The sequence below is a fragment of the Papaver somniferum genome, chromosome 1 (assembly GCF_003573695.1).
Source record: "Papaver somniferum cultivar HN1 chromosome 1, ASM357369v1, whole genome shotgun sequence".
NCBI lineage: Eukaryota > Viridiplantae > Streptophyta > Magnoliopsida > Ranunculales > Papaveraceae > Papaver > Papaver somniferum.
This window is the reverse complement of record NC_039358.1, coordinates 230,481,825-230,496,801: the sequence shown is the minus strand read 5'-3', so window position 1 is coordinate 230,496,801 and position 14,977 is coordinate 230,481,825. Positions and strand designations below refer to the sequence as shown.

Genomic DNA, 14,977 nt, shown 5'->3' with positions numbered 1-14,977 from the left:
CCGCTGAAGAGCAGCCTCCAACTTCCTAATCTCTTGTCGGCGGAGTGCAGCCTCCAACCTCGACCGATTCAACGCCTACAAATTCCATCCAAAGACGAGATTAGTAAGGCCCGATAACATCAAAAGGAAGAATTCAAACAAACCACTTACCAGATTATCAATGACCAAAGAAATGTCATGATACAGGGGCACGACAACAATCATCTGCTCATCAGTATAGGAGCCAAACTCCTCCGAGTGTAATGCGCCAAGAGAATCACAAATAGGGCCCGATATGGTAAAGGATGTCTGAACACCCGAGGAAGACCCAACATCCTTCTGGGGAAGCTTTTGGAGCGATGTTTGGGTCGGCCCCTGAGCTCCAGCATGTACGATTGGAGTCACAATAGCATTTTCCACATGAACCTCCCTTCCTTCTGACCACCAGAATCCTCATCAAATAGCTGCTCGTCCCCAAATATATCGTCCTCATCATCTTGATCGGGGATGTCGATCACAATGTCCGAGCTTTTCAGCAACACTCCCTTCGCCGCCACCTTCCCCTGAGGAGGATTACGACTTGGAACCAAACCTTCACCACCAACAGTATCGGACCCTCCAACATCTTCATCCTCGCGCGTAGGAAGTTTCTACACGAGTTTCAGCGTCAGAACACGTGAAGGCAAAAAACCGGGGAAAGTACATGTACTTAGGATAAAAGCTATATGTTTGTTACCTTCCCCTGGTCTTCCTCGACCCTTGTGCCAGCTCTCCTCTTCTTGGAAATAGAAGCCGATTTAGTAGAATCGCTCTGAGGCTTAACCTGCGACAAGAAAGTAATCAATACACTAAGCCGATACAGCAGGAACGAAGGAAAGTGGAAAGAAAGCAACATACCTTATCATCGTTAATCACCCATAATGGATAAGGCTCTGCAGGAAATTGAGGAGGAGGAAATCTACGATGCAAAATTTGGCCGCGAACAGGAAGTGGAACTCGGTCCCATTACGGGTCATTGGTGTGGCGAGAACGCTTGTTGGAACATTTACCAAGGGGATCAGCATCTAGCATCAATCTGTCAACACCCTCGGGCATAGATTTCTGATGGTGAGGGCTAGCAGCAAAACTAGCAAGGTCGCCATTGGTAGCTGTCCCGCTCCGGTAGTTCACGATAAAATTCGCAGAAGTGTAATCGGGAGCGTCTCCAGGCTTATAGGACGACCAATCGGCCGTAGATCCACGACCCTCTCCTCGATATATCCACTCATTCATCATACGAAAAGTGTTGCTATTCCACTGAGTCAAGGCCCGATAAGGACGAAGCTGCGACAATACCTCATAGTAGAAAGGGCTCGCAGGGTTGTATAGAGGAAAGCGAAGGCCAAGTTCCAACTGCCCACGAGTGACGATGACCGCCTCGGACGACTGCTCATGCTTATCGATATCGGTCTTCTTCAACACACCCGTTTGGCCCGAGACTAGGGTCACTTCATAGTTTTGAAGACCGAATTCTTCCTTCAACTGTTCAATAAACTCATCATCAGACAAGTCTTTGGAGACTCTCTTATCATCCCTACATGAAAAAGAGGGAGAATCATCAGGAAAAAGGGAATTCATAGCACGCACTAGTAGAAAAATGATGATCCGTAACAGTTAAAAACTGTTACTGTATTATTTTAGTAACAGTTTTAGTTTTTTCTGCGGTGTTACTAAAGCCCCTGTTACGGAAAGTTTATAAAACCTGTTACGGAAAGGCTATTGAAAAATGACTCATAAATTTTAAAACTATTACTGTTGGTAGTTTTCAGTAACACTTTATAAAATATATGTTACTGAATAATTTCTACTGTAACTATTTTACATAAAACCATTACCGTTAGCGGTTTATTGTAACATGTTTGGGAACAAACTGTTGCTATTGTTTGAGTAACCGTAACAGTTTTTATTGAAACTGTCATAAAAACTGACAGTTTTTATTGACTACCATCACATCCACCACTAGCGCCACCACTACCTCCACCACCAGCACTGCCACAACCATCAACACTAGCATCTCCACAACCGTAACCACCATGTACGCCACGTCCACTACCATGAGTTGGTCTTCTTGGACATGAAATATAAATTTTATAAAAGTACACTTCACAAGATTCGACCTTGAGACCTATTGCATTAATTATAACTCTTGAACCACTCTTTCATGTTTTCCTTTTGTTTAATGTTATCCAAATAAAATATTTACTCTCATTAGACAGTAAAGTATACCTCCACCACCTTCGTCGTCACACCACGCAACTACAACACAATTTATATTTTTAATATTCCTACATATTTTTAGAACTTGTTTATTATTTTGTATTATATTTGATTTTTTCTCAAACCTTAGGTAACCATCAGTACGAGCCATGGATAGCTCTCGTGCTTAGAACTAAATCAAGATGTTAAATTAATGTTAGTCCATAAGTAGTTATTTTTTGAACTGGATACCCAAAAACTAGTTATACAAAAAAATAATTTACAGAAATGTCACGATAATGTCAACTATGGTAACCTATTAAACATGTCGCAGTAACATAGATATATAGTAACATTTAGTTTTAAAAATGTTACGATAATGCCAACTACGGTGACATATTAAATATGTTACGGTAACATAGGTATATAATAACAGTTGGTTTAAAGAAATGTAATGGTAATGTCGACATACGAAATATGTTACAGTAACTTGGGTATATAGTAACACTTACTATAAAAAAAGTTACAGTATACAACCTGGATGACATTATGTAACAGTTCTTACGAAAAGTGTTACTGTTATTTAACTATCTAACATTTAGTAACATGCATTTTACGAACTGTTACTTTATAAAAGTTTGAACTGTTACTAAATGTCACTTTTCTACTAGTGACGATAATCGTGATGAGAAGGACTCTCAATCCAAAATAGGGAATCAAGAGAAACAACATCGCCTTCGGAGAAGGTATCAGTTACACACCTATTTTCAGTCATTGACGGAGAAGAAGTAGCCATGGAAGAAAGCGAACGTAGAGATACGAACGTTGGTGAAGAGAGAAGCAAAATGAAGAACTAACCACGACTGTCGCAAACCTCACCAACAAAAACAACAAAGCCGAAGACGGAGAAGATAAGAGAATCACCGGAATTAATGGCGTCGGTAAAGTGGGAGGAAAAGAAAAAAGAAGAACAACACTTGGTTTCTCTGAAAAATGGCGAGCAAAGGAAAGAGAACATGAAGGTAGGTATTTATAGGGTGCAGCGCCTCAACCGACAACAACGGTTACAATTCATAAATGGAGAATTAGTGGGAGACTGCATGGCGGAATTCTCGGCATGCTCGAGGACGTGGGAAGGTGGAGCGATTTTCTTTCCCTCGTGCCAAGCACACGAGCGAAAGAAGGGGCATAAATGTAGGTGTAGATAATCCACAGGGCTAGGTGGCAAGATCCTAAGTTGTGATACACCAAAGAACAAAGAGCGGCGAAGCACAAGATAGAACCAAACGGCGCAAAGAGCGAGGTATCACGTGGGTCAGACGTGATGGTCTAATAGTTATCAGATGTGACGTGACCCTTATCCTCTGACAGGTCGGGCGAACAATCAGATAGCACTCGGTCAGACGAAGGAAGATGGTCAAACAAAGGAACGAGAAGAAAGAAGGGCGATATCGTGTTAACCAAATGATTAAGACTCGACCTCGGGTGAAGAACTATCGGTCAAACCAGAAAGTCGGGCGAGCAGTGAAGGTCCGATAGGGAACAACTAAATTGATGTAATGTGACCAACATTGTAATTCTGTTGTATGTCGACCTTGGCCTATAAATATAAGGGCAGGTCGAGAGAGACAGGCAGGTTGAAAAGGACAGAAGGAAGGCACTACATTTGAGAGTTTGAGAGTTACACTATATTTGAGAAGGAGAGTTTGAGAGTTACACCATTTGAGAAGGAGTGAACACCTTGTAATCAAAGAAAAGAAATAATAACATTCATCCTTTCACCCCGTGGACGTAGATAATCATACCGAACCACGTATATCTTTGTGTCTATGTTTGTTAAACATCTTGACTTAGTTTTAACTATACCATTGGATGTAGTGTGTGGTTTTATGCAACTACACTATTCCTGCACCACTTCAGTGTGTGTGCTGATACATAATGCAATGGGAATTACTGAAATAGAAACACACAATTGATGACCTGTAATTCAATCTTTAGAAACTCAAACATTTTAACTAAACTAAACTCAAATCTAGATTTATTTTTAATTTCTGACTCACTAAAGAATAAAATAAAACAAGAAGAGTGACTATTTTCAGGCGCCGGCCGCTGAGTTGGGTTCCTCATATACTTCTCGAAATACAAAGAGAGATAATCCGTCGATGTTGCTCTATACATTGCACCACCTTTTCGTTCCTAATGTCCTCTTCTTCTTGTCTAGCTAGTCTCACAAGATTTCAGCAAGCATAAAATGCTTATACCATTTCTGAGAGGAGAAATCATAGTGCACGCTGGTACTTCTTATTGTGTGAGGATCATCCCAATCATCCATTTCGTAACAGAGATTGAAAATCAAAATGAAAAGAGGTTTTAGATCACAGAGATTCATAGAGAGACGATGGCGGCAAGTTTTTGTTTAGTTCAGTGAGAGTGAGAAATAAAAGAGATCTGTATCAGGAGTTGTAATTTATATGTAAACTCCCAAATCCAAAACCCTAATGTATGCCCTTATCCCCAATGCCTACATTATCTAAAACTCAACTTTTTCGAGTCAAACAGTTCACTCACTCTCACCGAGTCAGATTTAGACCCCGGTGTTAGCCTGTCATTTAATATTGAATTGGGGAAAAACTCAAACACCAAAAGGAAAATTACCTAAATTTATCAATTAAAAATGGTAAATTCTTTTGCTAACTCATACTCAGCATTGTGCTAGCAGGTCAGCTTATCATACAAAATACAACACAACTAGTACTGGAGAAATTAAAATCTTTTGCTAACTCATACTCAGCATCATTGCTAGCAGGTCAGCTCATCATATACAATACAATACAACTTGTAAAGTAGAAATTAAAATCGGTTGAAAAAAAGGTAGAGTAAAAGTTCTAGTAAGACCCAATGAGAACTTTTAGTAGAAACAGCTTTGTGGAGCGACTTGTCCTTGTGATGTTCCGGTAGCACTAGAACAAAAGGACTTTGCAGGTTGCTTTGAATAAGTGAGTTTAACATTGGATAATTTGATTCCACTGCACGGAGTAGTGGCACTGCAATGAAATCTGACAGCAATTGGTGTCGCAGATGTTCCATGTACATTTTGGTATGTCACTCCACTAATCTTGACTCCAGAATTCTAATTGTTGGGACAAATACAAATGCAAAACATAAGAATCGAAAATTTCTACATAAGTAGGAAACAAACAATTCATGCAAAGCAAACTGATTAGTTTCTTACCTGATTAGAGCAGCCGTTGGTTCCCGGGCAATATATTTGATCAATAATGATAGGATTTCGAACATTATTCATAATGATATTTTGATAAAGAACGTTCTTTACAAAACTGCTGCTTGGTTTTGGCCATGTTTTAATCCGCAATCCATTATCAGATCCAGTGAAGGTTACGTCCTTTACTGTGATCCCTTCCACGCCTGCTTCATTCGGACTCCTGGCCAAACTTCCAATACTGCATATTCAATCACACATGAATCCACTTGAGTTAAAATTATCAAGCATGTCTCTGTACTTTAATGCAATTATGAAGTCTAATATAAGCGTACCTAATGCCATGTCCAGGTCCACATCCGACGCGCTGTACCATTAGATTTTTAGTCCCAGGACCAATCGCAATACAATCATCTCCTGTTCTGATGCTTGAATCGACAATTGTAACAGCAGTTGATGCTTGTATATCTATGCCGTCTGTGTTAGGGCTTTGATCAGGTGCAATAAGAGTCACACGTCTAACCCTCAAATTATTGCAACCATTGATAGACATATGACCACGTTGGCTATCAACTGATATCAGACCATTGACTATCCCATTTTTAACACTGCTTAGTGACAACGACTGCATTTATAAACATCAAAAAGTCATGTAATTTCGCAGGATTATCGAGAATTATATGCGAATACAGAGGGTCAAAGATAACTATAACAAACAAATACGTACCGTAGCACCTTGGGGGCAGTTTGCACCATATCTCCTACAATTCCACAAATGAGATCCTCGTGCATCTAGTATCCCACCGTTGATGGTTAAACCGTCGATACCCTGGAACAAAATCCAACTCCCAGAATTCCCAACAAACCAAAAATCTGTAGGCGCCTGAATCTTCCCATCAACTTGAACTGTAACTCTTTTACTTCTACACGGACCACTAAAAGCTATTTTCTTGAGTAAATAAGTTCCTCGGGGTATCCACATGGTTGCCGGTTTTTCCGAACTACATGCTAGAGTCCATGCTTGTAGAAAAGGTTTTGTGGAATCCGTTCCATCTGGTTTTGCTCCAAATGCTGCAACATTATAAGTAGCTGCATTTGTTGATGGCAGAAACGTGATGATGAAGAGAAGTATGATTAGTGTTAGAGAATATAAGATGATTAGCCTATCCATTTTGGTTTTATACTGAGTATAATCTAGAGAAAGAGAGAGATAACAAAACTTATGATTTGTGAATGTTTGTTGAAGACGTTTGAGTGTACTTATAGAGTTGGGTTTTCATTCATGGAGTGTACGTAATGGTTGGTGAGAAGTGAAAAGACTCAAGCGGCCGGCCAACATGGAACCCATAATCTAAGCACTAATCAGCGTTCACTTCTTGTACATGTATATCTGACTAACTAGTAGTACTGTTATTTAGGAATATACATACGTCTTGCTCGAGAAAAATCTACACCGTCCAAGTTAGATGATTATGTAAAATATAAGTCCAAGAAAATCAAATTAAAAACATGATAGGTGCAGATGCATTTTGGTGTATCGCATTACATTGGACACCCCCAATCACTTTTTGAATGAAGAATCTCTCGGGGTGCATGTAAATATCATTTGGAAAATGAAAGATCAAAACATACCATATCATCACCCACACACAATCGGCGAGCAAGTAGGCATATTCTCTGTCATTTCTTTCCAAGATACGGTATTAGCAATTAACGTTGGGCATTATGTGGACGCATTTTAAATGCAAGAAAACTATATATGATTTTTTGTTTTTCATTTGTCCTAGCAGCATTTCATTTACGTAAGCTCAATGGATATCAATTCGTAACGCAGCAATTATGGTCATTATTCCGGGGATACCAACAAAGACTTTTAGCAAAATCATTTGAAAATAATTAAAGTACTAATAATGTCGATAAATTGAAAGATCTACGTGGGGTTTTGTATGTCAAAGGTGATAAGTCCACGTAGTTGTAATATACATGTACATGACGTTCCAATAAGATAAGTGGAGAACACGTTTTGTAGTTCGATTAGATTACATAAGATCCTTAATTACGTGCAAACATATTTTCATCAGAATTAGTCTATTCTGGTGAAATATTTAACTGGAACTCCATGGAATATTTAACTGGAATTCGGTAATATGTCTATTCCTATTTGATGAGAATTAGTCTTTCGTATTTGGTTTTGTATGGCCTTTTTGACCACACATATTCTGTTTCTGCATCTACCCTCACGTAAACCAAGCCTTTGCATATTCAGGGAATAAAATACTTTGCAGGACACAAGCATATATATTTACTTTTGAAAATTTTAGTTTGAAATTTCTTGTGTTTCAAACTTAATCCAAAATTTTGACAGGAGAATTGGCTCTATGACTGTGTGATGAGTCTAATATGACCATACATATTCTGTTTCTGCATCTACCCTCACTGAACCCCGTCCTACGCAGCAAGGGTGCAGAGTAAACGTGTAAATTTTCGGAAACACTAATGCCGATCCCAATTTATTGTTCACCTTTCGGAAAGGACTTGTCTTTCTAAAACTTTAGGATTTAAGCTGGCCTATAAATTTATACATACCGTGAAATATCACTAGATTATATTCTAGAACCGACATCGCATCTTCTATAGCCCTAATCTTGAAACCCTCATTCAAAATCTGCTGACACCGTCGTGAGAGATATGGAAAGCGTAATGGAATGTCAAAGTCTAGTTTCTGATGTGGTTGTCAATGAGGAGCAACTAATTGTAGGCGTAAGTGCTGTTGATTTGAATCCAAAGACGATTACAGCTGCGACTGTCAAAGTAGCGGAAGATGTGGATATGAAGTTGAAAAAGAGTGAGCGGCGGAAGAGTCGGGCAACTTCCGCTAGGGAGGCTGCCGTGCGTTCAAAAAGACGCCATGAGCTAAAAAAACAACGTAGGCTTCGGAAAAGATATGCATAGTTAGTCATCGGTGGATATTTGTGTTGATTTCAATGTGGAATTACTGGAAAATGATGATTGAAATTTTATGGAATTAATTAAAAAATAAATTTGGACTAGTTTTGAACTAGGCCATCCAATACGACTTGATGAATCTTATTCAAGAAAGTTAATTACAGCTGACAAGTTTACTTTCTTTTGCTAACACATACTTTGCATTATGCTAGTAGGTCAGCTCATCATATACAAATACAACACAAGAGATTTTGGGGGAAAAGGAAAACATAGGAATTAAGCAAAATAGAACGAGTACTAAATCTGACTTATTTACTAGAAACAACTTCCGGGCAGGACTTGTCCCATAGATGTTCCGGCCGCGCTGAAACAAAAGGAAGAAGCTGGTCTTTCGGAATAAGTGAGGTCAACATTGTACAATTTGATTCCGTTGCAGGGGTTACTAGCACTGCAATGTAGATTAACTGCTATTGGTGTTGCTGATGTTCCATATACATTCAGGTACGTCACTCCGCTGATCTTGATTCCAGAATTCTAGTTTTCAGAACAAATTTACAGACAAAATGTTATTTTCTGATATACTAACATAAACATTTTAAAATCAAGCACTTCGATTAGTGTTTACCTTATTAGAGCAGCCTTTGGTACCGGGGCAATATATCTGATCAATAATGATAGGGTTTCGAACATAATTCATTCGGATATTTTGATATAGAACGTTTTTCACGAAACCGTTACTTGGTCTTGGCCATGTTTTAATCCTTAATCCATTATCGGACCCAGTGAATGTTACATCCTTCACTACGATTCCCTCCACCCCTGCTTCATAAGGACTTCTAGCCAAACTTCCGATACTGCGAATTCAACCAGATACGAATGCATTCACTATGTTATTATCCAGATTCTCACAGTTACGACAATTAACATGTCTTTGATTGATTGCAAAATAAAAATTAATCCTTAAACGTACCTAATGCCGTGTCCAGGTCCACAATTTACGCCTTGAATCAATAGGTTTTTGGTTCCAGGACCAATCGCGATACAATCATCACCTGTTCCGATACTTGAGTCGACAATTGTAACACCAGTTGATGATTGAATGTCTATACCGTCTGTGTTGGGGCTCTGAGCAGGTGCAATAAGAACCACCCGCCGAACCCTCATATTAGTGCAACCATTGATAGACATATGAGACCATTGGCTGTCAACTGAGACTATACCATTGACAAAACCATTTTTCACATTATCTAAGGATAGCGTCTGCATTTACACACATTGAAAAATTACGTCAAATTTGTGCCTGTGTAATGTCCAAATTCTACATATGTGCAGGTAATTGGACTAGCTTCTCAGAAATATATGACAATTAAGCTAAACTAGCTAGAGTTAATTGTGATCTACATACCGTTGCACCTTGTGGACAACTTCGACCAGATCGCCTACAATCCCAAAAATGATATCCACGCGCATTTAAGATCCCTCCACCTTTCCCACCGTTGATCGTTAAACCGTTGATGCCATGAAACAAAATCCAATTCCGAGAATTCCCAATAACCCAATAATTTCTAGGAGGAGCCTGAATTGTACCGTCAATTTGAACCGTAACTCTTTTACTTCTACACGGACCATTAAAAACTACTGTTTTGACCAAATAAGTTCCTCGAGGTATCCACATTGTTGCTGATTTCTTAGAATTACATGCTAAAGACCACGCACGTAAAAAAGATTTCGTCGAATCCGTTCTACCATTTGGTTTTGCTCCATACCTTACAACATTAAATGTAGCTGCGTTTGTTGATAATGGAAATATGATTACCAGAAGTATGAGATTAAGAGAGAATAAGATGACTCTCTTAGCCATTTTTGGTTCGACCGGAGAGTGTGAACGAAACCAGAGAGATGGAGATAGAGACAATGGTTGTGTGAATGTGAAGGCGGCCGGAATTATTTATACAGTAGTTTTTTCTGATTTATGTGTTACAAGTCGTACTGTTAAGTGAGAATGTGAACTGCGATAACATGTATCACATGGAGGAGAGCAACTAGGGAGTGATAACAGGCGGGTTAAAAGCCTTAATCCAAGCATATATCATGGTGGACTAGTGTTCCTCTAAGCTTGAAAAGATTAGAGATCTTGTTTAGATTATCCTGATTTGATACGATTCGGTGGATACCAACTAAAGTTGTAACAAAATGTTCAAGAAACCAACAAATTTCATCATCAGTGACGCCAGGATCCTAGAATTTGTTGTTTATAAGGTGTAGGTATGTATGATAAGTCAACTTGGTTATAAATAACCGCACATGGTTCTCAAAAACTCAAGTACAGTGTATGTTAATATTTCAAGTTAACGAATGGTGGAAGAGAATCAATTCTTCAAAGCTATTTTAGGGAAAAGTAAACCTTTTTGTGTTTGAGAAAAATGGTGGGTCTTTTAAGAATGGGAACCCGAATTTGTCTTTTATTTTATGTTAAAGGCGGTTTTAGAGGCGGTCAGTTTAGGCGGGGTGTCAAGAAATTTTGTTTCTTAAGTATGACTTTGATCTAAATCTAGAGCTGGTTAGCTATTGGAACCTGGAACCCCATGAATTTGGTGAACACTGTGTAATAAGTCTGCAAATCAATCGGCTAATTGTTCTCTGATAGCACTTGCTCTAGTAGAGATTTCTCGATTTCGAGAAGGTAGTTTGTGAGTAATAGCGGGAGGCGTAAAAACCCATGGCTTGGTGGTACCAAATTGCTTGGAGTGTAAACTGCTTGGGGATGGTGTAAAAACCTTTCGTAAGATAAGTCAATAAGTGAGATTGAGTAGAATGATGAAGTATGTTGATTCTGTTAAAGTAGTGGATGTCCTAGGTTTTAAGATTTGGTAAGGCGAAAAGTCAAGCAATTGGTCTTGCGATGCTGACTTTGTCAAACTCAAATCTTCTTCAACTTCCTTCATCGATCTTTCTTCTGTGAATCAATTCCTTTCAATATATGATGATTAGCAGTTGAATTTTCTTTGTTTGAATAGTTTTTTCTCGCTTTTTGGTTGCTATTTTTTTAAGTTGTTTAAAAACCTTAATTTGACCTATTTTTGAACTTTCTTAGATTGCTGAATTTTTCTTTCAATCCTTATTTCCTTTAATGATTTCTTCTAAGATATAATCACTAAAATCTTTTGTTATTATAAATTACTGATTATTCTTCTCTATTGATTAATTCTTCCTTTCTTTGCTTTTTATGTTTAGGTCATGAGCTAATGGAGGTGCACTCATAGAGTTTCGGTCCATCATCATCAATTTGCAAGTAACAATGGGTTCTGGAATAAGATACACAAATTGGAAATTGCTGGATATTCGTGGATGTGGTATGAATTGATATATGTTCTTTATCTTAAGGGTTGGTGCTCTGAAACTATTATGATATTGACAAGAAAACTTTATATGGAAGACATCTGGGGTATGTGAGATCCTACAATTTGTAGGGATTTTTGTAGGGATTTGTTGATGATTGATTGAGAATTTTTTGGAATTAAGACACCTATGAGTTATCTCTCTCTCAAAGTAGCCTGCTATGAAAGGATGAGTAATTAGATGTATTGGAAGTGATGATTTAAGTCTGCAGAGATGCTTAATTAAGCCAATACTCTCTCCCAAGTGCATCAAAAGTTTTGTTCATAATTTTTAATTAGTAATAAAAATCATTAATTTATATCAAAGTGGATGGATTTCATTAAGAGTTACTTTGTTTAATCTGGTTTTATGATTTATGAAGAATATTATCAACATTTGGCAAATTTTTTCTTTTGGTTCTGATTCTGACAAAGGGATTCTCTGAAACGATGGAATGAGAATAATTAGTGATAGACATTCATTAATCTTATCTCATTTGGAGCTGTCAAAATTTTTCTGGTAACCTATCTAGTTTTAATCTTTATTTTGGTTGTTATTTGTATAAGGGCTGCTGCTTTTTAGACACTTCATTAATTCTGATAAATTGCTTGCTTCTCTCAACTATCATTGGATTTAATGTTATCATGAATCAAGTCAGTAGACTGCTCAAGGCAGTTTCTTAATTGGCATTCCTTAAAGATGATGTTGTCAGCTCTTTCTCTTAAGCATGCTTATCATTTACTCCTCGTTGTCTGGTTATTTCAGCTGTGATTGGTGTTTTAGTAATTCAGACTTTAAGTTGACAGATTAAGATTATCTCTCCTAATTCATTGGTTTGTCTAAGTCATTAAGTCATTACTGTTTGGTTATTTTAATTCAGATTCCTTTTCTCTTGTATATATTGCACATGGATTTGCCTAAGATCATTCCATCTTACCTCAGTGATCTGCAAACTTCTACTATTCTTTTTCTTAGCTTAGCTAGTGCTATGGCAATGCATACTGCTCAAGTTAGAGTCCTTGACTTAGATGAAGACTTTGAGGAGTTCCCATTTATATTTGATGCTCTTTTATGTGATGATTCAAAAAGGTATTACAAAACCTATGTCAAGCACAACCTCAATAGAATCTGGACCATCAACTCTCCAGATTTTAAGATAGCCAAATCCTTTATTCAAGTAAATGGTATTCAGTATTTATTTGTTGTTATGTTCAAGACTAAGAAGGATATGGATATTGCTTACGCAGCTAGACCAACTTTGCTCTTTGGCCGACTGTTTGCAGTTCAACCATTAGGAGACTTGGAGTCGATTTTTGATCTAGTTTGGGAAAGAACCCTTATGCCAGTTTTGATTGATATTCACTCCGACTTGATTAATAAGGGCAGAGCTAGGGAAGTTTTGGATCAAATAGGAACTTTTGTTTCAGCTGACTCTCCAGTGGGAAATCACTTTGAAGCTATACTGATGGTTCCTCTTAGAACTCCTCTAACTAGGAAAGTTGTCATTAATACCTCTCGAAGAGCTTATATCATGTATGCTTTTATCCCAAGCTTCCTTTCAGGGCTTGCAAGACTTGTTTTGTGATGTATCACAATGACCAGCTGTGCAAAGATATCCAGACGAGGATTCTCGTAAGGGCCCTGCCAGTTCTAACCAGAAGATTTTCACATGTTGTTGTTACAAACTTGCATTCTTCTTCGGAAGTTGGATAAAGCTATAAATCAAAGGATAACTCTGACCCCTCAGTTGCTGGAAATAATGTTGATACTGCAGTTCACGACCATTCGAAGCCATCAACTTTCTCAATCAGCCTCCAGCCAGCTGCAACTCTCAAGAATACGGGTTCTTCCTTTTTCTCTCCTGCTTCCTCTTCTGCTAGACCTAAGTATTCTGCTCTTACTATTAGGGAACTAGTTAGCCAAGCTTTTAAAAATTCAGTTCCCTCTCAATCTTTTTTGAGCCGTGCTGGATTTACTAATTCTAGTGAAAACATTACTTTTGATTCTTATGGACTTATGCATGATAGAAAAGGGAAAAGAACTAGAACCTCTTTTGAGTCTGTTGTAATTGGAAATAGCTCAGGGATCCTCTCTTTTAATATGTTGCTGACTCCACGCTGGCCTCCTTTGATATTTGCTGCTCCTTTTAACCCGCCTGCTAATCTCTCCTTCAATTCGGGTTGCTCGAATTTCTCTGCAAGTCAGAGTTTTGCTGATGCCAACATGATCTGGTCAACGTCGACTTTTTCATTTGCTCAGACTGTTTCTCAAGTCCTGGATTTATCTCTAGCTCTGCCTCGGAGATGAACTACGTTTCAGAAATGGTTATGCCATCTAGCTCAGATGTTGAAATTTCCCATTGTGCTGATCATAAGGAAGTTTTTTCAGAGCCATTGATTCTTGAGCCTATGCCCTTATCAATGCTTCCACCTGAACCTGAGATCACTGATGAAGAATTTGAAAAAGAAGTGGATTTGATGATGATGGATACTGACTCTATGTATGCGGAACCTTCGGATGCTCATGTCCTAGTAAGTTCTTATACTCTACCGCTTATTTTCTGTGTCTCTGATGCTTAATTATTTGTTTTGTTTTTTTGCCTTGCTGCTTAAATTAGTTTGTGGGTTTTATTTCGATGAAGTTCTTGTATTGGAACATAAATGGATGTTTCTCTCATAGAAAATGGTTACATGTCTTAAACTTATATTGGAAATTTAGATATGATGCTATCTGTTTGATTGAAACTATGGTAGATGAGGAGACTGTTCGCAAATATGTTCATCATTTACCCTTTGATGTTTGGTTTGTTATTCCCTTGGTGGGTAAGTATGGAGGACTAACTTTAGGTTACTTTAAAAAATCCAACATAAAAATTATAAACTCTTCATTCAACATGATTCATTTGGTGTGTGACATATCTCCGCGTATTAAGAATTGTCTTATTTCTTTCGTGTATGGATCTTTAAACATCTTGGGTTTGAGAACACAATGGAACCTTCTTAGTAGTATAAAAAATGAGGTAAACAGACCTTGGTTACTTTTAGGTGATTTCAACTTTATCATGCATGACTCTGAAAAACTGGGTGGTAATATTGAAAATTCGATTGTTCCGAACTTTGTGAGAAACAAAATGATTGAGTTAAATCTGAATGAAGTTTACTCCTTTGGAAATCCTTATACCTGGTGAAATAGACGATTCAAAGTTCCTGTTGAGCTTAT

General features: G+C 38.0%; 2 protein-coding genes across 2 annotated transcripts; both read right to left on the bottom strand.

The window, feature by feature from the left end:
- Positions 1-5,023: 5,023 nt before the first annotated feature.
- Positions 5,024-6,616, bottom strand: LOC113338260 (polygalacturonase-like). Its single transcript, XM_026583717.1, has 4 exons — positions 6,162-6,616; positions 5,770-6,059; positions 5,447-5,675; positions 5,024-5,344 (listed from the first exon to the last, which is right to left on the bottom strand). Exons 1-4 carry the CDS (start codon positions 6,603-6,605, stop codon positions 5,123-5,125), a joined length of 1,185 nt encoding a protein of 394 aa, XP_026439502.1. The 5' UTR covers positions 6,606-6,616; the 3' UTR covers positions 5,024-5,122.
- Positions 6,617-8,554: 1,938 nt separating this feature from the next.
- LOC113338251 (polygalacturonase-like) lies at positions 8,555-10,269 on the bottom strand. Its single transcript, XM_026583705.1, has 4 exons — positions 9,786-10,269; positions 9,351-9,640; positions 9,006-9,234; positions 8,555-8,914 (listed from the first exon to the last, which is right to left on the bottom strand). Exons 1-4 carry the CDS (start codon positions 10,239-10,241, stop codon positions 8,696-8,698), a joined length of 1,194 nt encoding a protein of 397 aa, XP_026439490.1. The 5' UTR covers positions 10,242-10,269; the 3' UTR covers positions 8,555-8,695.
- Between the last annotated feature and the right edge of the window lie 4,708 nt (positions 10,270-14,977).

Excerpts from the sequence above, each read along its gene's own strand:
- LOC113338251 (XM_026583705.1), bottom strand. The coding sequence starts at position 10,241 with ATGGCTAAGAGAGTCATCTTATTCTCTCTTAATCTCATACTTCTGGTA. Across the intron at positions 9,641-9,785 it reads GTTGTCCACAAGGTGCAACG|ACGCTATCCTTAGATAATGT; the intron begins GTATGTAGATCA and ends GTGTAAATGCAG. Across the intron at positions 8,915-9,005 it reads CCAAAGGCTGCTCTAATAAG|AATTCTGGAATCAAGATCAG; the intron begins GTAAACACTAAT and ends TCTGAAAACTAG.
- LOC113338260 (XM_026583717.1), bottom strand. The coding sequence starts at position 6,605 with ATGGATAGGCTAATCATCTTATATTCTCTAACACTAATCATACTTCTC. Across the intron at positions 5,676-5,769 it reads GGACCTGGACATGGCATTAG|TATTGGAAGTTTGGCCAGGA; the intron begins GTACGCTTATAT and ends TTGAATATGCAG. Across the intron at positions 5,345-5,446 it reads CCAACGGCTGCTCTAATCAG|AATTCTGGAGTCAAGATTAG; the intron begins GTAAGAAACTAA and ends CCCAACAATTAG.